The following is a 25,445-nucleotide window of genomic DNA, read 5'->3' as shown; positions in this document are numbered from 1 at the left end:
GCCAAGCATTGATTGATGTTTCTGTATGCCCCTGCATTCTCATGATGAGTGGATGTAATATATTCTTGCTAGAGAATCAGGAGATTGTGAGCTTGAAAATATTGTAAAAGTGGTTTAGATTATAGTCATAATAACAGCTGGCTGGAGAAGAAAATATAAACAGATTGCATGCATACATGGCAGTGAAGTACATGAAAATAAGACTATAAACACAGATCACTCTATAACGGTCCCATCAAGATTGATAATGTGTAAGGATTTAATCAGAAACTATACCTTCTTTTTCTCATGAAGTTGCTGGAAGGATAACACCAAGTATCTATGGTCAGCTGGTAATAACAGTGAATATCAGCTATGGCTTATACCACTATACTCTATTTCTTGTAAACCTGGAGGAGTGTACTTTTGTGAGGTTTACATTCAGTCTCATATCCAGAGAACATTACCATGGTCATCAAAAACATCTTACGTGGTTTAACATAGGATTAGTAATAATCTCAGCTGCTGTAACATTTTCAATGATATTTTGGGTCATATACAGCAAACAACGTAGACACAGAGAGCAGCATAAGAATCAAATCATTGAATAGAGAATGGATCAGGAGTAACTAAATCAAAGCGCAGAACTTCGTTCACATTGCCCATCATCTGGATAATATACACAGAGACGAATGCCTTTTCAATGGAACGTAGTTTCGAGAAGGATACACAGCAAGATGAGTAGGATCTCACTTCTTGCAGATGAGGGTGCTACATTTCCAGAACAGAAACATACAAACACGTGGATACCTTACGGTTGTCACAGGTTCAAGAAGTAGTCAGCCCCGCTGGTGAAATCAGTCAGTTGAAGGATCCGCAGCCATCAATGAGATTCTCAAACCAATGTATGCAACCAAATGAATGGGAAATACCGATATGAACAGAGTTGTGGAGGCTGTCAACAAGTCATTTCATGTCACTGGAGATCAGGAAGAAACAGAGAACAGTACTCGTGAAGCCTATGTGCAAACATTGTTGAATGTAAGAGGTCTCATATGTTACCAGATTCATATCAACACAGTCAACTGTGAAAAGAAACTACAATCCACAATAGCGACGTCCTACAGAATGCATTTGTGAGCGTGGGTAATAGAAACAAAATGGCAGTGAGTAAAATGGTGTTTATCAATTCCACAATATGGGAACTTCTTCTTGCTGGAAAATCAAAAATCCCATGTCATCTCTGTCAGGTAGTGAGTCTGTTCTCTTGCCAATCCTGATTCTGAACACTTAGTCAATTTTCATTCTACCAAAATATTAAGTTTGAGGATGTGTTTGAGAATGATGTTGATGCTAAAAATAATATTAACAACATTAAGAAGCTATTGCGAAAAGGGAATAGATTATTTTAAAGAAAGGGACTTAATAATTAAAAGGTGTAATTAATCTATGAATGGGTATAAGTTTCAAATTGAGAAGCCACATCTTTTAATATAAAAGATATAAATAAGAAGATATTTGAAACAAGATATTCGGAAGAGAAGTACAAATGAGATGTAATTTACTTGTATGGAGGAATATTAAATATTAAAGGATGACTTTAATATAACTTCAAATGTTATCTTTTAATAATAAAGAAAAGGTCCTTTTGTTTATTTTCAAGGCAAAGAGCTTGCAATTAAAATGTGGATTCATGCTTTATGATCAATAAATAGATTATTGAATTATTTTGACAAAGTTTTATTTTTGTATTGGATATTTTCTTGCATTCTTTGTTCTATAGTCACGATAGTGCGAAATATATATGTGTTTCCTCATCTTTGTCTAATCGGGCTTCCAGTCGAAGAAGTTGAAAACCCTTTTGGACTAACAGAGAATTGCACATAAGATTTGTCTCTTGCAGAGCTCAAGAGTGATTGATGATATTTGATGAAATATTATCTCATAGAGTTGTACGTAATAATCTCCATAATAGTAGACTCTATTGCTCGAATAAGAAAAGGTACTGGTCTTTTAAATCACTGAAGTTCAATTATTTGGATTTTGTTGCCCAAGTTTCAGTCTATATCTTTTGCCTTAAGATTTTGAGTCAAGTCAGGTGTCAAAGTCTTGAGTCTGAGTCTAGATTGCCTATAGGATGATCTTTCTTCTCATCATTCCTTTGAGTTAACCTAATGCGGGAATCATATGAGCAATGCATTAGTCCAAAGCTAGGTGATTAGGGTTTTGGAGGGTCTTTGTTATGCTTTATCCCGATGAGAAGAAGGTCTAGATATTCGACTAGTTTATATTTTCTTGTTCCTAATGATGCTGAAGACAAAGATTCATACTGTAAAGTAGTTCTTCATGAAAACATTCCTAATCTTTGAGAAACCCTAACTCTATGATCAAGTGTTCCATTAAAGACATAACATAGGTAGAATGAAGAAATTACAGGCATATAAAGAGCAAATATAGTAGAGAAACATCGAAGAATGAGGCTTAAAGACAAAATGCAGATCGTGAGAATGGGCTACAAAGAGAATCAGTTGAATTCAAATGTAGGAGAAGCAGATAAATCACTAGAAATGGTTAAAGAACTAGGTCAAAGGTGGCAAAGACCAAAGTTGAAATCAAATTGGCGAATCAAAATATGTCTGATCTTCCACATCATTAAGTTGAATAGTCAAGTCACCTTGGAAATAAGTCACGGTTGTCAGATGAAGACCAAATTGACGGATAATATTTTAAGATGGAATTATAAACTATCTAACAATGCATCTCGTTGACCGTCAAATCAAAGAAGATCTGAAGAGGTCATTATAAAATGATGCATGTTTGTTAATTCATGCGACATAGCAACTTGAAGGCATGTGTCCAGTGGGCCATCACATTTCATGAAGCATAGTCAGAATCTAGTCACTAAGTGCCACGAAGGAAAGAAAGTCAACGTCATATTCTCCAAGCAATGGAATGGTGCCAACTATTCGCTACGATGTGCCTGTACACTCGAAAGTGTCCCACTCTAAAACCTTCTATCCAAATGATTCCATGAGTTTGGAATGCCTGGATGTCGGCTTAGAGCTCCCTATCCACAGAGTGCAAGAGAGTATATTTCAAGAATAAGAAGGCTCTCAAATGAGCCTTAGAGATACTCTTCTTGCTAGTAAACCATGCAATGGGAGGTTCCAAAGACAAGATGCAAGAATGCAAATGTCCTAAGGAGTTCCTCAAGGATGCAATGCAAATAAAGATTACGCTAGAATGAATATGAAAAGTGCAGGTATCCTAAGCATGAATGAGAGTGTTACAATCCAAATATTAAGCTATGTGAGATAGATTATTGCAAAATAGAAGCTATAACTAACATGCACTCGAAAGTGTCCCACTCTAAACCCTTCTATCCAAACGATTCCATGAGTTTGGAATGCTTGGATGTCCTCTTAGAGCTCCCTACCCACGGAGTGCAAGAGAGTATATTTCAAGAATAAGAAGGCTCTCAGATGAGCCTTAGAGATACTCTTCTTGCTAGTAAACCATGCAATGGGAGGTTCCAAAGACAAGATGCAAGAATGCAAATGTCCCAAGGAGTTCCTTAAGGATGCAATGCAAATAAAGATTAAGCTAGAATGAATATGAAAAGTGCAGCCATCCTAAGCATGGATGAGAGTGTTACAATCCAAATATTAAGCTATGTGAAATAGATTATTGCAAAATAGAAGCTACAACTAACATGCAACATGAATCTAAGCTAAAATGCTATGGTATGAGGGAATGTAGACAAGAAATAGAAGTTTTCCATAAAGCTCCAAAGAAACCTGTTAAAAAACTTGCAGCATAACAATACTCAAAAGATGGATGATTTGAGGAGGAAGACTCTCTCCCTTTTAAAGTCGTACTGACGATGGAGATCAAGATGAAGATGGTGGATGATCAACGGTGGAATTCAAAAAGAGGAGTAATCCATGTGCACACACAAATTAATCAATAGAATATAAGTTGACTTGTCATATAAGACAAAAGTCACAAAGCTTTTTCTTTTAATTGCAAAATAGAAAAATGACTTTATGTGTGCACTTTAAATGGGTTAGAAGAATGGGGTCTTTTATTTAATTAAAAGGGGACATGTTCTTTTAATCAAATAATGAACTTAGGATAGCATAGTCAAACTATAGGTTATAATCAATTAAATTGATTATTAGCAATTTGGTCTAGGTAAATGATTAAATTAATTTAGCCAAAATGTTAAAAAGGGGGCTAATAGTCTAGATGACCATTTTTAGGTGATTACATTTGCCCCTTTGACTAATGCGTGATCGATCTGGAAACACATTATGTCAAAGAAAATAGAAAGCCAAGTAGGCGGTGATAGATATAGATATCTGGTTTTGAAGAACAAAATGTAGAAAAAGATAGCAAGTCCTGAATGTACAGCCTGATAGTGGTAATATTGATCACTAGGAAGAGATCAATGTTAGAATTCAAGAAGAATGTTAACACCTAGAAAAAACGGATAGAGTGAGAGCAAGTCAGAAGATCAAACAAATGCTCCTAAGTAGTGATAGAGTATTTCTGCCCCCTCGAGATCGAAATTGAAATGAGGTAAGGGGACGTAGAAACAAGCTAGATATGAGAAAATCAGAATATAGAAATGTCCAAGATGATAGATAGATGATTAGAACCAAAGAATGACTAGTAAAATGCCCTAGTTTGACTAGAATTGACCATGAAGGATACAGTGTAAAAATTAGGTAAAATCTAGTAGAAATATGATTTTAGACATGAAAAGGTTGAATTTGAGTAGAGATAAAGCATAGAAACGATGAAGACATGAAGATGCCCCAGTGATGATTCAGAGATTAGATCAAAGAGGTAGAATATTAAAATGTGATTTTGACTACCAAGATGAACTCAAATTTCGATTTTGATCCCGAAAATGAATCCAGGACATCAAAATTATGTAAGAGGTCAAAATGTTATATTATATGATGACAGGATAGAAAAGAGATGAAGCAAAAGATTAAGAAGGTGAAAAGACATGAACAAGAAGAAAGTAAAGAAATATATGAAAGGAGTTAGCCGATATGTCCACAAAAAGATGAAGAGAGAGCTCTCCCCATATGCAAGAATACAAGATTAAGCTAGAAAATGAACCTAAAATGCAAGCTAATATACAAAGTGGTTTACCAGCAAGAAGCGCATAACATTTAGACTCTTAATTTCATCATTGAGCATTTATTAGGGACATCATGAGATCATACAACCATCACTAGTATAACTATGAGGATATGAATATGATCGATATCAGATAGGTATGTGAAAATCCAATCTAAGCATCAGAGACATGTATGTCAAGATAACTACGCGATTAGATTCCCTAAGTTTAATTTAGCAAGATTACACCTGTATCAAGGCATAAGCGCCAGGATAAACCCCAAGTGCGGTCTTGCGAAATACTCAAGGATGATACATTTGTAAGTCAAAATGTTGAATAGGTCAAGTATGAATGCTTACAACACTATAGACAAACAAAGTATACCCACAAGCAGAAATCAAGAAAACATGCCCCATGGCCCATGCCCCCAGTCTTCTAGTCAATGACATCCTTGAAAGACTATTAGGGATGGAACATATAGTAAAGAAATCATCATAGACAGCACACAAAGTAGATAAAGATCAGCATAGCTCAGTTGTTTAAGTGTTAAAGTGCGTGTGTGAGTCACTTGGCCATTTCTTCAAGACTTGATTCTGATAGTGAGAAATATCGCGACATCAGAGATCGTAGGTAAACTATCTAAAAAGTGTTAAAAAACACTTGATGTCAAGGTGGGGGAAGTGTTGAGAAATACTTTTTTGTGAATTGTCAAAGAAACCCTAATGCATAAGAATATCCCAATAGGCGAAGCAGTTGTGCCCTCAAGACGAGGACAAGAAACAATTCCAAGCTAGGAAATGTGTAGCGAAATGGATGATTGAGACTGATAGACATAGCTACAAGGGTTTCAAGTAGTGCCTATTTCCAGGTTTTCACCATTTGACAGATTTTTTTAGGACTTTTTTTCAATTTTTTTTGTATTTTTTTGTTTTTGATTTTTTTGGTGATATATCAAAGCGCCTATTGCTAGGTTTTCACTAAGATGATCATTTTTTCACGACATTTTCTAATTTTTAGGATTTTTTCAGCATCATCTATGATTTTTTTGATTTTTTAGAAGGTTTTTAGAGATCACTAGTTCTCAAGAAATATCACATCATTTTCTCCCAATGTCTAGCAAGGTATAGGACACGATGGAGAAACAAGCCAGTGGATAAACAGAGATGGATAAGAAAGGAGTATGAAGCAAGTAAAAGTGATCCTCAAGGATTGACTCTTCAAGAGCCAAGCTAGGGAAAGAGGTGAAATAGTCATATGAAGCATGTTTTGGATAAGCAATGGAAGTAATGAGCAAAATAGTATGTAGGATAAGCGGTGAAGCCAACAAGTGCGATAGCATATAAGATAAGTGATGGAAGCCAATGAGTAAGATAGCATGAAAGCGTGCAATCCAAGAGAGTAGATATGTCAAGAGGCCTATGAGAACCATGTTTTATTTATTGTGATCAAGACTCATGGGGTCAACTAGATAGGATAGTGATGGGATAGAGCAATAAGAATAAAACTCAAGATGGAGGCTATGAGTGAATGAGAAAGCACAACAGAGAATATCATGGATAAGATAGCCAATATGCAAAGGTAGCGCAACATTGTCAAGATCAAAGAGAGAAGAGGGGATAGATGGATGACGGAAGAATTACACATGATGCCTATTTACCAGGTTTTCATCATGGTACTTATCCAAGGTACCACAAGATGTAGTTTTCACCATAGGATGCATTTATTTCTCTTTACTTTTGCTACCAAGGTGCCACAAGAAGGAGTTTTCACCAAGGCACATTTTCATTTATTTATTTTTTTGCTTTTTTTTTCTTTTTCTATTTTTTTTTTTGAATTTTTAGAAAGAGCTCAAGTTGTTTGAATGTAGATAGTGCTCCTATAGAAAAGATAAGTCATGATAAGCCAAGACCATAGAAAGGTATGCTCAAAGATGTTGATAGGGTGATGAAAGAGAAATGGTAGTAGGAAGAGTATATGGAGGATAATAGTTCATGTATAGAAAGTAAGTGTAAGCTTTAGAGGATTTCATGAGGGTAGTTGAAATATTGGACAAGATCAACATTGACACACACCTTGAAGGGTATTGGAATGATGGAGGAATTATGGATGAAGTAGCTTGAGGTTTAGATGTATGAGGTGGTAGAAGAGATTTGGAAAAAAGTGGAGTGGAAGGCTTTGGAATATTTTTAGAAAGATTTTTGGAAGAAGATGGAATGGAAGCCTTTGGAAGCTTGAATGTCAACTTTGAAGTATTTTCAATATTCAAGTCTTTTAAAAGAGACTTGGGAATCCATATAGCTTTAGATTTTCCTTTGAATACTTCAAAACACATTTTTTCAATAATGGGTTTAGAAACCCATATTTTCTTTGATTTAGCTTTTTTAATAGTGGACCTTTGTGGTCTCTTTTGTGCATTCTCCTTCTTAGCATTCACATGTTGATTAGATGGGACATAGTGATCTTTCTTTTTCAATGGATTCTTATGTTTATTCTCACTTCCAAAGGGCTTGGGATTTGTGGATGAATAAGGATGATATGACTGGTTTAGATGTATAGATGGGTGAAAATTCATCAAGGATGAGTGTCTTTGTTGATCTTGAGGTATTATAGGAGAGCTAGGGAATGAGCTAGGAGTGAATGTAGGAGATGGAGGAACATAAGGCCCCAATATGGATGGAAGATTTCAATGCTTTAGCTTAGATGGATAAGGACCAAGGATAGATTTAGAAGACGCAAAGGGATAGTGGGAAGGGATATCAACATCTTTAGAGTGAGCAACATGGTCAAAGCCATCAATAGACTCATGAGTACCTTTGATAGGAACAACATTTTTAATAGAAGCACTTGAAGCTTGAGCACAATTTTGAAGTAGATGTGGAGAAGTAGAACATGAGGGGACACTTTGATTTTGACAAGTACCTTTGGATAGCATAGGAAGAGAACTTTTCTCATAATTTTTAGTAAGCTCAAGGGAGATAATGGAAGTGGTATCTTCATCATACTTAGGAGTTGGACAAGATATAGGATATGGAGGGGAAAAATCTTGAAAGAGATGAAAGGGTGCTTGATCTTGATCTTTCTTGACATTTATAGCTTTTTCTTTTTGAGAGTCCTCTTGACATGGAGCCACTTCTAAGGACAAGGGAGAATTAAGAGTGAATGGAGTAGTGCTTGGATTAGGCATAGTAGTGCATGAAGGTTGAGGATGTTTAGGATTAGTAGCATGGAAAAGGTTTGCCACCAAGTGAAGGTTAGCTTGAGTTTCTTTTAGAGGTAGCCCTTGAGGATACACGTAGTCAATGTGGAAAGCATTAGGTTCTTTATTTGATGGAGGCATGTTGGAAAGCTTTGAAGTGTTGGGAGATGCACGAGTGTTGGAAGAAGTGGAGGTATCAAGGAAACCATCACTAGACATAGGTTCATTAATATGATCTTTCTCAAGAAAAGTATCCTCGTCACATGAATCATTAGAGGTATCAATAATTCCATTATCAATAAGATCTTGGATTTTATGTTTTAGCTCAATGCAATCCGAAGTACTATGCTCATTATGTTGATGATAAGCACAATAGATATCCAAGAATGGGTTTTCATATGAGCTAGACTTAGGTAACATGATGATCTTATTGCCAAGAAGTTTTTGCAAAGTGTCATCATAAGAATTTTCCAAGGGAGCAAAAGTTCTATTAGAAGTATGTCTAGAGTCCTTTTGTTGTTTCTCAAGTGAATGGTATGCATCCATGTCTTCATCATTGTCTTGGTCAAAGATAGGTCCATCATGATATCTTGGAATAGGCTCAAAGTAGCTATCACTTTCTTTCTCTCTAAGGAGGTCTTTAGATCTAGAAGATGAAGACATTTGATGTCTTGGAGTAGAATATGTAGACCTTGAAGAAGATGAACCATGTGTATGTAAAGGTCTTAAGGGAGAATTATTTAAGAATGCAATCTTCTCCTCTAACCTTTTCTCAAGTTTAGAGTTCATTTCTATCATGCGCTTAGAGAAATGAAGGTAAGAAAGATCATTTGTCTCTTCTAGTTCTTTGTATTGTGCATATAGATCTTGAAACTCTTTAGTGGCATTGAGGATATCATGATCATCTAGATTTGGTTGAGGTTTGGTAGCACAAGCTTTGAATTCCATAGTGGTAGATAGATAATCAAGCATAAGGAGACTAGAGGAAGCTAACAAGGTGACACAAGATAACTTGATGTCCAAACTAGAGAGATAGATTATTCACTTGCCAATATAGTAAAGATAGAGTAAAGTGACTTGTCAAGAAAGTGTCCAATTTACTTATGACACTAGTGACTCAAGTCAAGAGCTAGGCAAGAAGCCAAATAGCCAAGTAGATAGAGCAAGTGGGGTAACAAGTGAACAACTTTCCCAACCCAAGAGTGTAGTCAAGAAATCAAGGTAACCATTTTAGCAAAAGGATAACTAGCAAGCATGCATAGATCATGAAGACAAAAAGACCAAGAGCACTAAGACCAAAGAGCCACTTTAAGCATGTTTAAGCACTAGAGACATTACAAATCACAGCCAAATGATGAAACCCCCCTTAGTAACACAAGAAAATGTTTGCACTTGACATTTTGACTTGGTTGACAAAGTTTGACAATAATTGATAGCATAGCAAATTTGATGTTCAAAAGCAATTTCTTTCCAAGCAAGATAGTGACACATGGAGTATTCTTCAAACAATCAAGCAAGGGACAAAGCAACCTTGCATGATACAAGCATATGTGAGGTCTCAAAAGAAATCCCTAGAACTATCATCATGTGTATGTTCCAAAGATTTCCACAGGTCTAGCACATTCAAGAACACATCAAGCAATATCTACCTAAAAGTCATGGTTCATTACTCAACAACTTGGCCCACACTTGATGCTTTTTTGCCTCACACCAAGTGGTTTCCCACAAGAGATATTGGCTTTGTCATGGAAGTGCCATAAGCACAACCAAGGGAACACATATGGTGAGTGTAAATCTTGGGGTGATCCGAGTAGTCCATTAGGATCGGTTCTTGCACCAAAAAGTTGAGCGGCTAAAAAGGGTAGTTACTAACTTAGGGTGTTTAGATAGGGCTTCCGTTCATAGTGTTCCTCTTGCTCCCAATTACGAGACACCTCACCTTGTGATGAGTAACCAATCTCACGACCACAAGAGTACCTTAAGCATTCTTGCCTAGTGATCTCCCTATGGTCAAAATCCCATAAGCGATCACACTAGGTGAAGACAAACACTATGTCTACCAAGGTTTTGTGTCCTTGATAGCCTTGAGTTTATAGTGGGTTGGAAGAGCCGGGTAATCTGCTTGTCCCCACTTGGGTCGTTCCTCTCAGGTTGTCCGAGAGCAGGCCCTCTAAAGGATTCGAAACTACACAAAGAGTGGATCAACTTTTGGAAGTCAAGATTTCTGATTCACCACAACGGTGAAGAGCATACTCTCCTATTCCAATCGTTTTCTCCCAAACATGCCAAAAAGATTCAATTGCCGCTTACTCTTGAAACCAAATGGTAAGTCAAGATTTCTGATTCACCACAAGGGTGAAGAGCATACTCTCTTATCACCAAAAGATCCCAATTGTAAGTTTTAATGTGCCTAAAAATAAACAACTAGTATATGCCACACATGTAAAAGTAAAGAATAAGAGAAATTGGGTTTTATGCGTTGGGCAGCCCTGCAAACAATCGTTAGTAGCCCTTGTGCATTTGAAGCTTTGACATGCGTTCTTTTTATGCAATGTTTCAATTTATTCACAAGGATGGCAACCTGCAATCACAACTTGTTAGCATCACAAGTTGGTGTGAAATAACATAAAAAACTACAATAAAAAGTGGTTAGTTGCATCAAATATCCAAGTTATCTTCCAACCAAGTCTATGCAAAGAAAGTGCAAATAATCACAAATGCTCTCATTTTTACTCTTTGCTTTTAACCTAGTCAACGTGATTAGATTTTTTTTGCTATGATTTCGAACCCAAAAATAGAAATGGAAAGAAGAGACCCCTACTAAAAACCAGAGAGCTTTCCAAAAATACAAGAAATTCTAAAAAATCTCTTCATTTGTGCCCTAGGGACCCATTTTGTTAAAACATGCTAGATTTATCAAATCGGGTTTTTGATCCCTAATACGACTTCAAAAGTCAAAACACAAAGAAAGTACCCCCTTAGAATTCAAAAAACTTTCTGAAAATGTAAGTTTTTCCGAAAAATATGCTGATTTGTGATCAAAAACAACTTTTTATGAAAAATAAAGAAAAAATCATAACTCCCGTAAATCATGTCAAAATTATCTAAAAATCGGATTGAGATATGTTGGACACATACTCAACCTAGAAAAAAATTTCAGAACCAAACTCCAAGCGGTTTAAAAGATATGATCAAATCTTTAAACCAACTAGATTTTTGGCCGTTAAACCAATCTACATATGGGTTAGCCTTAAAACCAAAGTGAGATTTTTAAAAAACCACTTGATTAGATTCAATATGTTGCTGTAAAAAACTAGAGATAAGAAATGAAAGCAAATGGAGCTAGAAACTTGATTCAAACCCCACAGTGGGCGCCAAAAATGTACACTCGAAAGTGTCCCACTCTAAACCTTTCTATCCAAATGATTCCATGAGTTTGAAATGCTTGGATGTCAGCTTAGAGCTCCCTATCCATGGAGTACAAGAGAGTATATTTCAAGAATAAGAAGGCTCTCAGATGAGCCTTAGAGATACTCTTCTTGCTAGTAAACCATGCAATGGGAGGTTCCAAAGACAAGATGCAAGAATGCAAATGTCCCAAGGAGTTCTTCAAGGATGCAATGCAAATAAAGATTAAGCTAGAATGAATATTAAAAGTGCAGCTATCCTAAGCATGGATGAGAGTGTTACAATCCAAATATTAAGCTATGTGAGATAGATTATTGCAAAATAGAAGCTACAACTAACATGCAACATGAATCTAAGCTAAAATGGTATGGTATGAGAGAATGTAGACAAGAAATAGAAGTCCTCCACAAAGCTCCAAAGAAACTGTTATAAAACTTACAGCATAACAATACTCAAAAGATGGATGATTTGAGGGGGAAAACTCTCTCCCTTTTAAAGTCGTACGGACGATAGAGATCAAGATGAAGATGGTGGATGATCAACGGTGGAATTCAAAAAGAGGAGTAATCCATGTGCACACACAAATTAACCAATAGAATATAAGTTGACTTGTCATATAAGGCAAAAGTCACAAAGCCTTTTCTTTTAATTGCAAAATAGAAAAATGACTTTATGTGTGCACTTTAAGTGGGTTAGAAGAATGGGGTCTTTTATTTAAATAAAAGGGGACATGTTCTTTTAATCAAATAATGAACTTAGGATAGCATAGTCAAACTATAGGTTATAATCAAATAAATTGATTATTAGCAATTTGGTCTAGGTAAATGATTAAATTAATTTAGCCAAAATGTTAAAAAGGGGGCTAATAGTCTAGATGACCATTTTTAGGTGATTACAGTGCCTAGTTGGAAAAAGGGACCCCCACTGTGAAAACAAAGAAACCTAACATCGTTTTGTTACCACAGTCAGATCAGAAAGAGATCCATGGATGTCGCTATCTCGCTATATGAAGTTGCTCGATCGTTATTCTATGTGACAAAGCGACAAGAGGGACCCATGGAGGAAGTTATAAAGGAAGTCATAATGTTTTAATCTCGACCGTCAATTTGAGATCAATGATGGGAATTCGAAAATGCAGTGACCGTTGGAATATGAAATATATGGATTTGGCATGAAACAATAGAAAATAGATGAAACACAGGATTTTCTGAAGATTATAGGAAGTCGAATGATCATTGTGTGTTTTAGAAACATAATGGATTCAGAATCAGCAGTGGAGAAGATGTCACGTGTTCGTATGATTGGACAGTTTTATATTTGATTTTCTTTTTATTCTGTGACTGTTGCTTTGCCAGAATTAAGAAATGATAGAGAACTATAGATGTAACTTCATTTAACCTAACAAGGGTCGACAAAGTGGAGAGGGAATGGTTCTGTAATTCCATTTACAATATTTTCTTTTCATATTTTGTAGTCCATGCATTAGATGGCTTTGCACATAGAGTAGAAAGACAATTGTGTATGATCCTGTAAACAATCAGATGGATTCCACTTCATTTTGATAATTGCAGTATAGTAAATCCATTTGTTGCTTCATATATGGTTCTGTTTCTTCTCTTGATAGTTTCATACATGTTATGCACTTCATTGGGAATTAAAGGATAATGTGTGTGAATCTATTGGATACTTGTTGAATTCCATTTCAATCAAGGCTAATAGCCAAAACAATTCCACTTGGCCTCATATGTATAATCTTTTCTTTCCTACTTCTACATTTAGATGAGTAATTTGCATTTAGAATAGAATTAGGAGTCATAAAATATCAAGATAATCTACTGCAATCATTCCATTGAGTGTGATAGGTTATTCATATACATCTTGCTTGAGCTGTTTGTGCCTACAAACAACTTGGTTATCCTTTATTGCTCTCAGGTTAAGAGCTTATAATATCAATAATTTTTGATCACATAAAGACATTCATTGCATATTATTGCAAGAATCATAGGGAGCTATACCTAATAAATTCGGAGGGCAGTGATAAAGTATATACATTGACCCAGTTATTGGTAAACATCCTTTTGTTTCTCCAAACATTGGATATCAAAGAGTCAAGATTATCAAATCTAATAGGAGGACAAACTGTTAACCAACAAATTTATAGATGAAGTCAGAAATCTACATATTTCCTTCATGCAAGCATCAAATTGATTATTGATAAAGCTTACACAAACATTCAATCAATTCAAACATTCAACATTCAACTTTATTTTGATCAAGTTTGAGGACCTTGCCAACCAGAGAACTCATAAAGCTTAAATTTTCTATAGAAGAGTTTTGAACTAGGTGATTAGGTTCAAAGTGAAAGTTTATCTGCCTAGATGTAGCGAAACTTGAAGTGCAGGGGTATTTGAATTATTCCCATTTGTTGGCCAGAACTGATTGGGTTATCCTAGTGGAGAATTGGCAAGCTCTTGGATTTCCAATATGTGGTTTTGGGAACCTACAGGAGGGACACTTGAATGGGGGTATAAAGGGGCCTCAATTTGGGGATGCTAGAGGGACAAAATAGGGGGAGCGGGTGTATGTGCTATATAAATATACATATGGTACTTAAAATGCTAGTTATTTAAAGATGTATAAGACTATTGAGAAGGAAAATAGAAAAATTGCAAACGCCAAATACTAAATTGTAAATACTTGAACATTGAACAATTAACATAGAAGTTTTCAATATCGAATTACTAATTAGAAATTAGAATGCTTAATACTCAAGACCCCTAAGAGTAGCAAATTTTATAGTTTTGTGGGATAGTTTCCCAAGTAGTCTTAGGTAAGTGGTGATTTTCAAGTCTCCGAGTCTTAGATATGAGTTTGAGCAACTTTGGCTCGCTTGGTAATCAAGTTAGTCAGGGATATGGGCGAAAGCTCAAGAAGAGGTCAAGATGGAGGCACAAAGTTCAAGAAGTTATTTCTTGATCATAAGATTTGAACTGGTTATGAGGCCAACTTATGGAAACATGTCTAGAGTTTTTCCACTGCCTTAAAGGACAGTATAAAAGTGATGTTAGATTAGTGTGCGATGAGAGTTGATAATATGATATGCGAAGTTTGTGAAGGATATATAAAGTGCAGTGTGTTTACGTTGATCTGGAGTAGAGAATTGAATAGGAGCATAAAGGATCTGTCATGCAATAAGTGCAACTTTCAGATCAAGCCTACCTGTTGATTTTAACAATTTGACAAGCAAAATCCTCTAACAAGGTTGCTTTTAACAGGGTGTGCAAGATCCTAATAGGTCTGAAGAAGAAATGCTTTAACCAGGTGACCTTTACAAGGAGTTCTAAATCCCTTAGCAGGGTAGATCTTAACAGATCGCTTAACACTCTTAATTGGGTGAAACCCTATCTGGGTTGATGTAAATGCTCCTAATAGGGCAGTTTCATTACTGCAGTAGTGAAAGAGTTGTTGGTAACAATTTCCACTGTGGGTTTTCCCTCTAACCAAGTGTTTCTATGTGAAACTACTGGTGTCAAAATGTTTCAATGTGTGAATTACTTTGCTATTACTTGTTTATTTCATTTGCATGTTTCATATTAAGCAATTTGGTGGTGAAATTGGTTAAATCTGTAGCAACACTGATTTACCACCACCACCCCCTGCTCCTTCCCCCCCGCCCCACTCTGTGTTTCCTCATGGTTACACTAGTGATGCCACATTTTTAAGGGACCTCAAATTCTGTTCACCTACATTAGCATCTAGTACTGCTAAGCAGAATCAACCAGTAGCATGACACACCCTTATCTCTTCATTACCTTTATGATGCTCTGCTCCACCTTATCTCTTCATACTCGTAAGCACTCTGCCCTTTCTCTTCGTCAGCACCAGTCTCTGTCTCATCCCTCCATGGTGCTATCAGTCAAGTGCTGGTCAAACATCATGCTAGCCTCCTTCACTGCTTTTCCTTCCGCCAGCAGGTGAAGCAGGTTTAAGTGGTTCTGAATGACAACTCAGCTGCATCCTATTTGGTCCATCGCATATGCCTGGGCCCCATTAACAGCAGCTTGTGCATGTGCAACATCAGTGGTCCTTCCAAGCAGCATCCTCTAATCGCCAGGTTGTGGCAGGTTTTGAACTGGTGAATGCCCCAGTCATAACAGGGCTTGTGACAACCATTGCACTGTGGGACCATTCCCCAATATTTCATTTATTTTTGATAACTTAATAAAAATCAATTTGATTAATGTTACCTAAAAAACTGGGGACATTAAAGTCCTGGCCCAAACATTGCTTGTCCTTAAGCAATTCTCTACTGTACCATTAAGATTCCAAACCAATTGTGGATGTCAGAATGAATACTTGCTGGAAGCAATGAATACTTGCCGGAAGCCCTATGCTGCACCATGGTTGTAAGTACTTGCTTATTATCTCTCTTGGACGCATGCTGAAAGGTCCTCTGAATGACATCAGGAAACTTGCCAATACAAATCTGACTAATTTTAATTCAGCTCATCAACATTTGTGTTGAGCTGAATTAAAATTGTTGATGCTTGGTAGCTTTAGTCAGAGAAACTTATGAGACTGAACTATTGAAGATATTATATATCAAATTTTATGCTTCTAGATTCGTTTGTGTGATAATCACACAATCGAATTTAGAAGCATAAAATTTGATAGTTTCATATGGATCGTGTAAATCTTCTAGTTTTGATATTATATATATCAAGAGAGTAAAATAATCATAGCAAAAAAAAAAAAAAAAAAAAAAAATATATATATATATATATATAATAAATTTATAAATATATGCATACATATATATATTATATATAATTATAATTAGGATTATCATTATATTAATGAATAGACATGTCTCTTCTTGGCTTATTCTCAAATATAAATATAAGAGATTGCTGCCTTTGGAAAACACATACCGTACAGGTAGTGTTAATACATTTGCAACAATCTTCTTAAAACATCATGCTGTCAGAGCCATATTGCAAATGTAGAAAAAGAGATGAAAATAACATATATTGAAATTGTCTGAGCAACTTTAAGAAAATATTTGGAGAAGATAAGTTATATAAACAAACAAATTTCGAGGGTAGAGCCTACATCATCGAGCGATATATAAGTAAATTACTCAATTATTTGAAGTTTCAAGCCCTTCATTCAATTAATAAAAAATGGCACAGTGTGGGGAAGCAATTTATATTGTCAATAACAATGAGGCAGAGGATGATAACGATCTTTATTATTGGACAAGCTCTTAGGTAGCGTTTTTTATTATCAGGAGAGAGTTTCAATACCACACGATACTTAAAATTCTTAAATGCTCGTGCTTGTGCATTGAAAAATGGTTTTATAAGAGAAAAATTAGCTTACGAAGCAAATCTCAAAATTGACTTGATAATTTCGCTTTACACATTCACCTCTTCAACATTGTTCTCTATCCAAATTAAACTAGGGACCGACACAAAAGGAGGAAAAGAAATCGTAAAGATGGTTAGTTAAAAAGGGCAACTATTGGTTTGACATGTCAATAAGATATAGAACATAGAAACAAAAGAAGAGATAACCTTAATGATGGGACAATGGAAGTACATGTTCACAAATGTCGAACACGGACATGGCACTTGGATGAATGGGCATCAATCATTGGAAAAAGGGAACCCCAAAAGACATATGGTAGGGAAGATGCCCGTTTATTGGCTCAAACCATCCAATGCACTAACATGGATTCCACCACGTAGGGCGTCTAAACAGACTAGATCCCTTACAAACCCATATGACGTAAGAGGGAAGAGTCAAATAATATCTCTGTAATATGCGAGGCAAAGACATAGGAAATAGGTTTATAAAACAAGGAAATAAAGAAGAGGGAGGACCACTCTTTATTGACTTGACTCATCTAAAATGGTGTACATCTCTAAAGTATTGATTGTTAGCAAAGGTGATATAAAGGACAAAAGGGACATGTCAACGGTTGACCCTTTAATAAAGGAGAAGGTTCAACGAATACAACAAGAGCCCTCATGCGCAATGTCCCATGTCACCAACAAGAGCCCTTGTGAGCAGTGTCCCATGTCACATGGGTACAGAGGACCCACCACAAATTGAATAGAGATTAAAGGGAGAAGATTTTATATAAGAAGCCAATTGGAATATGTGGAGATATAACAAAATTAAATTTAGATTAATAGAATCAAATTTCTAACATTACCATTAAAATTATTAAAATTTTTAATTATTGTATTCCTAATATAATAAATCTCTCTTGTATTTATTTGTATTTCTATACGTATTATAAGAGCTATTTGCCTTGATCTTTTCCTTTCTCTCCAAGTATGTTCTTGCAAGAAAAGGAAAATTGATATCAGATTCAGAGGGGCTCTGCCACTTCATCAAAGGCACCAAGATTATATATATAACTTTAAGCCCATGTTTGCGATTGAAAGATGGTTGGAGGGTCATCACAAGAAGGTTGAAACAGAGAAGGTCGTGAAGACTATTGTATTATAGATTTGCCAAATTCATTGAGGAGATGATCTATGTAAGTTTCAAACTTTGATTTCTTATTGATTTTTACTTTTTCCAATATTACAATTTTCTGGCCTTCATAAATTTTGATATTTAGCCTTTAGGTGTTAGAAATGATGGACAGGGTTCTATAATTAGTGGATGGGAATCAAAACCCCATTGGTTATCTATATGAGGCCATGGACAACGTTAGAGAAATGACTCAAATTTATTGTGGGTCAAACAAGACCAAATATGAACCCATATGTTGCATAATTGATTGGAGGTGGAACCGATAACTCCACCAGCATATTCATCCTGTGACCTACTATTTTAACCCCATTTTTCTATTTCTCCACTACTTTGAAAGTAGATGGAGAGATTTTTCTCAGCCTCAACACATGTATTGAGAGATTGCTTGATTATGACAATCTTCTAGACCTCATACTTGATGAGACAAAGAGTTATAGGCTGGGAGCATTTTTTCATATTTTCTTTTGCATCTGCAGGAGAGCCACTTTGCAGCTAGGTAAAAAACATATTTAATTTTTATTTTACTATATATATATATATATATATATATGATCGGTAAGAGGCTGAAGCCAAGATTAATTATGTGTTGTGAGCGCAAGTGGATTCGAACCCAAGACCTCTTCGATAAGAGGCTCACAATTTACCATTTTGTTGTAGGCTCTTGCCTTGTTTTACTATATATTATTAATTGTTATGTTTATTAAAATTCTAAACCTTGGAGTGCTTTTGGTTGTGAGTGCAAATGGAGTGTTTTTGTGGCCAATCACACAAAAAAATAAAGCAGTAATGCTTCAACGACTCACTGAGTGTCTGCTGATATGTGAGGTGAGCGCATTATAATAACCCCTTTCCTAAAGGATTTGAACAATTAAATTTTATTAAATAAAGAATAGCAATGAAAGAGAACCTAGCTAATAAATAATAATATTAACGCATAAAAACATATAAATAATATGGGGAACATATGGTAGTGCAACGGTAAGTTGGTAGCCTCTCATTTAGGAGTTCTTGGGTTTGATTCTACTCGATTGATACTGGCTTTCGCCCTTTTACCAGTCCAAAAGAAAAAAAGATGAATAATATAATATTTTTATTTGAAATAATTATAATATAAATACAATATAATGATAAATAACTATAGTTATATGATTTCAAATAAAAAGATAAATAATAAATAATAATTGATTTATTATACATTTTTAACGCTCATCTAATTATTGAAATATTAATAATTTAATATTTAATCGTCCTAACCAAATAAAACAATATTGAATGTATTGAAAACATAGCTGATGTTGAGCCTTGCTCAAACAGCATGTCTCTTTGAAGAAGCACTACATGAATATTAATTGGGATAGAATACCCATTCCCAAGGGGGATTTATGATATATAACTCTGCAACTGGAGATTTGAAGAAGGGTCATCATCAGAGAAATATGGAAAGCAATATACAAGGCATGGGAATATTCACAGCAAGTAAAAGACGACAAAAAAACATCTCACGCCCGACCAGTAATAATTAGATACTGTGTTGAATGACATCCCTGGAGATGTGATTGGTCCCTATGAATAAGTTGTGCCCTGCAACTTCCACCACAGGCACTAGACCATAATATCGGCTCCTTGAGCAAACCCCAGCAGCTGTGATATTCCATACAGTTGCTTACCAATTTGATTCTAAGCAACACTACAATGATGCGAATAAGGTGCTATATATTCGGTATTGGAGGAATCATTGATAATATTGTTTCTTCATTTGTTCTCATTGCAGAACAAACATAGCTTTTTCTGGATATTAGTGTTATTCATTTCTGATTACAGTTATAAGGGAAATAAGGAGGCATAACATATTTATATATTGTTGTTTCTGAAACATTTTAACTCCAGCAAATGCTACCCCTTGTTCATATTGAATGCTTGAATGGCAAAATCTGGAATTCTAATACATGCAATTGGTGAACTGAAACTTAATATTGAGTTAGGTTGTGCCAAATTAGAGTGCAGTATTCAAGGGACATTACATGCCCGCTGCGTAGACATCTCTGTGTCCTAGGTTGACGGGGCTGCATGGCTAAGAATCTAAGTGGTTGGTTCACAAGGTAAAGCAGAGGGATGGGGGATTTCATGCTTATCTAAGGTGTGAACATTATTCAACAGTAGTTACACTGGCGTGCAAATTTATGAAGTGACATTGTCACAATAATATGAAATCTTACTATGTAACCAGATGGCTGGCAAATCTTATGGTCTGAATTTAAGTGGCACTGGGATCCCAACACTGTTAATTTGAATAGGAATTTGATCAGTGGCAATTCCAGACAAATACTGTATTTCAAGCAAGAAAGTCTGTTTCAAACATTCAAGATCTGCACATAGGAAATTCAGTTTAAATCTTTGTAGATCAGAATCAATTCAATTTATTTTTCATGTGTGAAACTAAAGTTTGGAATTCTTTGAGGCAGACATATAGAGTGATCCGTTTGATCTCTTAATTTACTGAGAAGAGCTAGAAGCCTCTCGTATTGATGTATATGGTGATGTGATTTAATCAATATTGGATCAGTTTGAATGATTGTAAGCTCTGTAGGAACATAAGTTATCAAACCCTAGGCAATAACAACAGATTATAAATTGCCTTAATTTATGCTCCAGATCTTGTGCAGGAAACTGTCTTCAACTCTACCCGAGGGATGTTATATAGATGTTTGTTGTAGAAATTAGTTAGTTGGCAATATTAGGCAGGGTAGCTTATTGGAGTATCAATCCTTTATTCATTGGAAGTATGGTGTCCTTTTATAAGTGAACTCTCATATTTTTTTGTTTTCGATCTTTTCTTGTTTTGTTTGCAATCCTGTTAGTCTCTGGTCATTGAAATAAATTGTTTATCTTGATTATATGAGCTTATACTTCAATAGTATACTTGGTTCCGTTGTTTACTACAATGGACCTCATTACAACTTGGGTACAATAGGAATGAAGAACAGAGGCACCAAGTTTCTACAGTCCATTTTAATATTTTAAGGCCTCTGGATAGAAAGATAGGAGAGCTAGGATTAGAAATGAAGAAGCTTGAAAGAACAGATGCATGAATCCTGAATTATCTTTTTGATTTTTACTTGACTTCTGAAGATCATAATTTAAGGACTGGACATGGCACAACCTCAATTGTTTCTCATAACGTTTGCAGAGAACATGCCCCATCCATAATCTTTATGGATGAGATTGACAGTATAGGGTCTACTCGTATGGAGTCTGGATCTGGCAATGGTGACAGTGAAGTCCAGAGAACTATGCTTGAGCTACTTAATCAACTTGATGGGTTTGAGGCATCTAACAAGATCAAGGTATAGCTATTAACATTATTGCAAAGTGTTTTACATGTAAAATATTTGTTGAACTTGAGGTTAATCTATTGTTTGGTAGTACACATATATTACCCGATTGATTTGAGGGCAGTACAAACTGGTTTTCTTTGGCTAATATTGTTTATATAGGTGAATATTTGCTTTTATTTATTGAATACAAATTTGGCTACTTAGTCTTCACTTTTTAGGATGCCAGTGGTATCACGACTCATGCTTTGCATTTTTTTGATTAAAACACATCCACTACAGAGTGCCCTTTGTTTATGAAAATCATCGTAGTCATTTACCTATTTTCTAATTTAAAATGTTGTATTAATTTTGTTTAGTGACAACATATCTTATTCTCAACTATGCCTGTGGTGGGTGTTTTTTTGTTCATTTACAGGAGATGCTTATGATTAATCATCCATTTCATGTTTTTGTGTTTGAATGGCACTTTAATTGCAGAAATACATGAACAGCAGCTTCTGGTATGGATCATTGACTATTTTGCCCTGTACTTGACAGGTTCTGATGGCTACCAACAGAATAGACATTCTTGATCAAGCTCTGCTTCGACCTGGTCGAATCGACAGGAAAATTGAGTTTCCTAATCCTAATGAAGAGGTGTATGCCCTGCACTTGAATCAAAACCAACAGAAATGTTGTAATGAGAAAAAGTGTCATGAAACATAATATTATGTCTTGGGTCGTGAAAGAACAAAAGAAAGAAACATAGTCAGTCAAATCAATAATTTGATGAATCTTATAAATTTTCTGACTAGTTTCCTTTAAGCAGCTGATCCCTATTTTTGAATTCCATAGTCTTGAATATTTGGATCTAGGGTGTCTTGAAAACTTAAAACTAGTGTCGGGCATGTTAATTGTTTGGAAAGCTGTTATTCGCAATTATCTGCCGAAGTTTTGGATAATTAAATTTCTCTAAACCCATAATTATTCTGAAGTTTGAATAATCTTGTCTTGTTATTTATGGTCATTATGTCTGGAAAATCTTTTGTTGACCATTTGTAATTTGATTGTAGGATCTGCTTTAATTAAACATTCAATAGAAAGTACTCGGAAAGCTATTATAACAGGGCTTGCATCAAAGTTGTCACTTTTGGCATGGTGTGATGGTTAAGTTTTGTTGGTGTTGTTTTTGCCATCGAGTTTCAAACTCCGCAGGGGTGTTAGTTTTGTATGTTTTAATGGGGACGTGTTCCCCTGTTTATGGCCTCATCGGTTAATAGCTCGGGTAACAAATGAGCGTTTACCCCTTAAAAACGCTTTTATCAAAGCTTAATATTTGGAGTTACCTTTGGACTATTCTCTGAGAATGAATAATCTGTATAGTTTGATTAGCTGTAGAATTCCAAGTTCAGTTTGAGGCATTGGTTTTAGACACAGGCATTTGAAGCACTCTTCTAACTAATCATGGCATTTCTTATGCACTGCAGTCTCGCTGGGATATTTTGAAAATCCATTCAAGAAAAATGAACCTGATGCGTGGCATTGATTTAAAGAAAATTGCAGAAAAGATGAATGGTGCATCTGGTGCGGAGCTTAAGGTATAGTCAACACATGTACCTGTACTTGTAAACCAGACTTATCATATTTCTTGTTCTATGTTCAAGTTCAGTTATTATGTATTTTGCTTTATGGCAGGCTGTCTGCACAGAAGCAGGAATGTTTGCACTGCGAGAAAGACGGGTGCATGTAACGCAGGAAGATTTTGAAATGGCCGTTGCCAAGGTTATGAAAAAGGAAACAGAGAAGAACATGTCTTTGAGAAAATTATGGAAATAAGGAATTGAAGAATCATTTATCTCAGTTCAATGTTGCAGTCATTGGTTCCATATTTCAAGTTAAAAATATATTTCACTGTGAATCATCGAAGATGCACAATAATTATCATATTTTCCAGGGAACATGGAAAATATTGAATAGTTTTCACTGTTAAAGTAATTTAAGTGATTTGAATATGTTATCTGAACTGCAGGGAAATGCATCTGGAAAGCTATTTTTGAGAGGATGTTTTCACGCTAAAAGGTATAAGATATCTGATATCAATAACATTTGTTGCATATTTTTTCTGAACTTTTTTGGCATTTAGCATGCCTAAAGAAATCAGCAGCATTGCCTTGAATGGGCTCCTTAGTCTTTTTGACTGTTGTGAAGGTATCCTGCTTTTAAAGAAAATGATAATGGGAGGTAATGCATCTTTTACTGTTTAGCGCATCAAGCAATCAAAATGTGTTCTAGAGGGCCACTTATTTGAAATACTAATTTGAGATTGGGCTTGTTTTTTACTAAGCATTTGTGTTTTTATTAATCCACAACTCTAATGTAGTCATGTTAGCTAAAGTGGGCTATGAAAAATATAGAAACAATTATGGCACCCACTGGATTTGTGCCATAGCTGGGAATAGTCTAATTTGTGTGATCTATTTCTAGATCACGAATGTATGTTGAGAAGTGTTGGTATTGGATTTGTGCCATAACTGGGAGTAGTCTAATTTGTTTGATCTATTTCTAGATCACGAATGCATGTTAGAAAGTGTTGGTTTTTCTCTGCTTTTGGATGCTGGAAAATATTGTTGATTAGATTTTTTTAGTAACAGTTGGAGGTCTGCTTAAACTCAAATTGACTTGTACAAAGTTTGGGACGTGAAACACTTGGCTGTGATAGTTGTAAAGATTAAATTTTAATATTTCAGGAAGAATCATTTAAAATAAAATGAGATTGAAGTTTCAAGATATTTTAGAAAAAGCCCACAAATGAAATTAAAAAATTTACAATATTTCGAGTAGTCTTAATAAATGACGGGGCCGATATTAGATAAACACACTATTGTTGAAGTATATTTAGTAGGAAATTAAATTGTGATACAGAGGTAGATTAATAGTGGGAGTTCCCCTACCCCTACTCCTGCACACCCCCTACTATTAAAGGGAGGAGAATTGTAGGGGGCTGGGACAAAACAGCGGATAATTGAAGGCCCTTTAGAATAGTAGGGCGGCAGAATAATTAGAAAGAGGGGCCATTGTTATTAGTTCCGCTCCATTGATCCATTTTTCACGAGTATTTATTAGATTTTTTGAGGAGTAAGTGGAGCATAATTCAAATGTTGTTGTCAATAATTTTATAATTTATGACTAAAATGTTATAATTTTTAAAAACATTTATAGAGTTTATGTTAATTTGTAGCATTTAGGGTAAACTTTAAGCAATCCCCATCCAGATATAAAAGTATTGGCGAATCTTACAATATTTTGAAAAATAAAATAATTTCTATTATGTAATTAAGGATTTTTTACATTATTTAAATATTTTTAGAACTAAATTTTATAAAAATGTGACTTAAAATATTTTTAAGCGCTGAATTATTAGCTAAAATTTTCTAAAATTAGCCAATTGAAAAATATTAGCCACTAAAAAATATCTTGTGGCATTGTTGTCATGATTCAAATATATGATTGTTAACTTGAATAGTCAAATCTTGATAGTAGTATCATAGATTAACTTGCTATAGAAGAATAACTCCTTCATAACTTGTTTAGATAGTATAAAAGTTTTTTTAAATATTAGCAAGAAATGTTTGATTGAATGGATGAGTGAAGAATTTTAATGATGTTTACGAGACTAAACAATCAAAGGGACTGTGGGACTTCTTGCTATGTAACTTTGCGTTCAAATTTGTTGATCTTATCCTATTCGAACAATATTGTTTGCCCTCTGTTGATTTTGTATTGAGCCCTAATGTCATCATATGTTGAGCACTCTATAACAAAGTGCTACTTAGTCTCAATAGCCAATGTCTTATAGAACCTGTGA

At 35.2% G+C, this 25,445-nt stretch overlaps 1 protein-coding gene across 1 annotated transcript in view; it reads left to right on the top strand.

Moving 5' to 3' along the window:
• Positions 1-23,843, top strand: part of LOC149545195 (26S proteasome regulatory subunit 8 homolog A-like) — a 64,397-nt gene extending 40,554 nt beyond the window's left edge. The window contains exons 6-9 of the mRNA XM_089790572.1: positions 21,454-21,610; positions 22,139-22,237; positions 23,068-23,178; positions 23,276-23,843. Coding sequence (XP_089646698.1) covers positions 21,454-21,610; positions 22,139-22,237; positions 23,068-23,178; positions 23,276-23,416 — 508 coding nt within the window. The 3' untranslated portion in view covers positions 23,417-23,843. The remainder of the gene's footprint in view (positions 1-21,453; positions 21,611-22,138; positions 22,238-23,067; positions 23,179-23,275) is intronic.
• Positions 23,844-25,445: the final 1,602 nt, after the last annotated feature.

This window comes from Cupressus sempervirens, chromosome 7 (genome assembly GCF_028749045.1).
Source record: "Cupressus sempervirens isolate cs-2001-9-10 chromosome 7, ASM2874904v1, whole genome shotgun sequence".
Lineage (NCBI taxonomy): Eukaryota > Viridiplantae > Streptophyta > Pinopsida > Cupressales > Cupressaceae > Cupressus > Cupressus sempervirens.
Note: the sequence above shows the minus strand (reverse complement) of the source record. Positions and strands in the feature narration are given on the sequence as shown.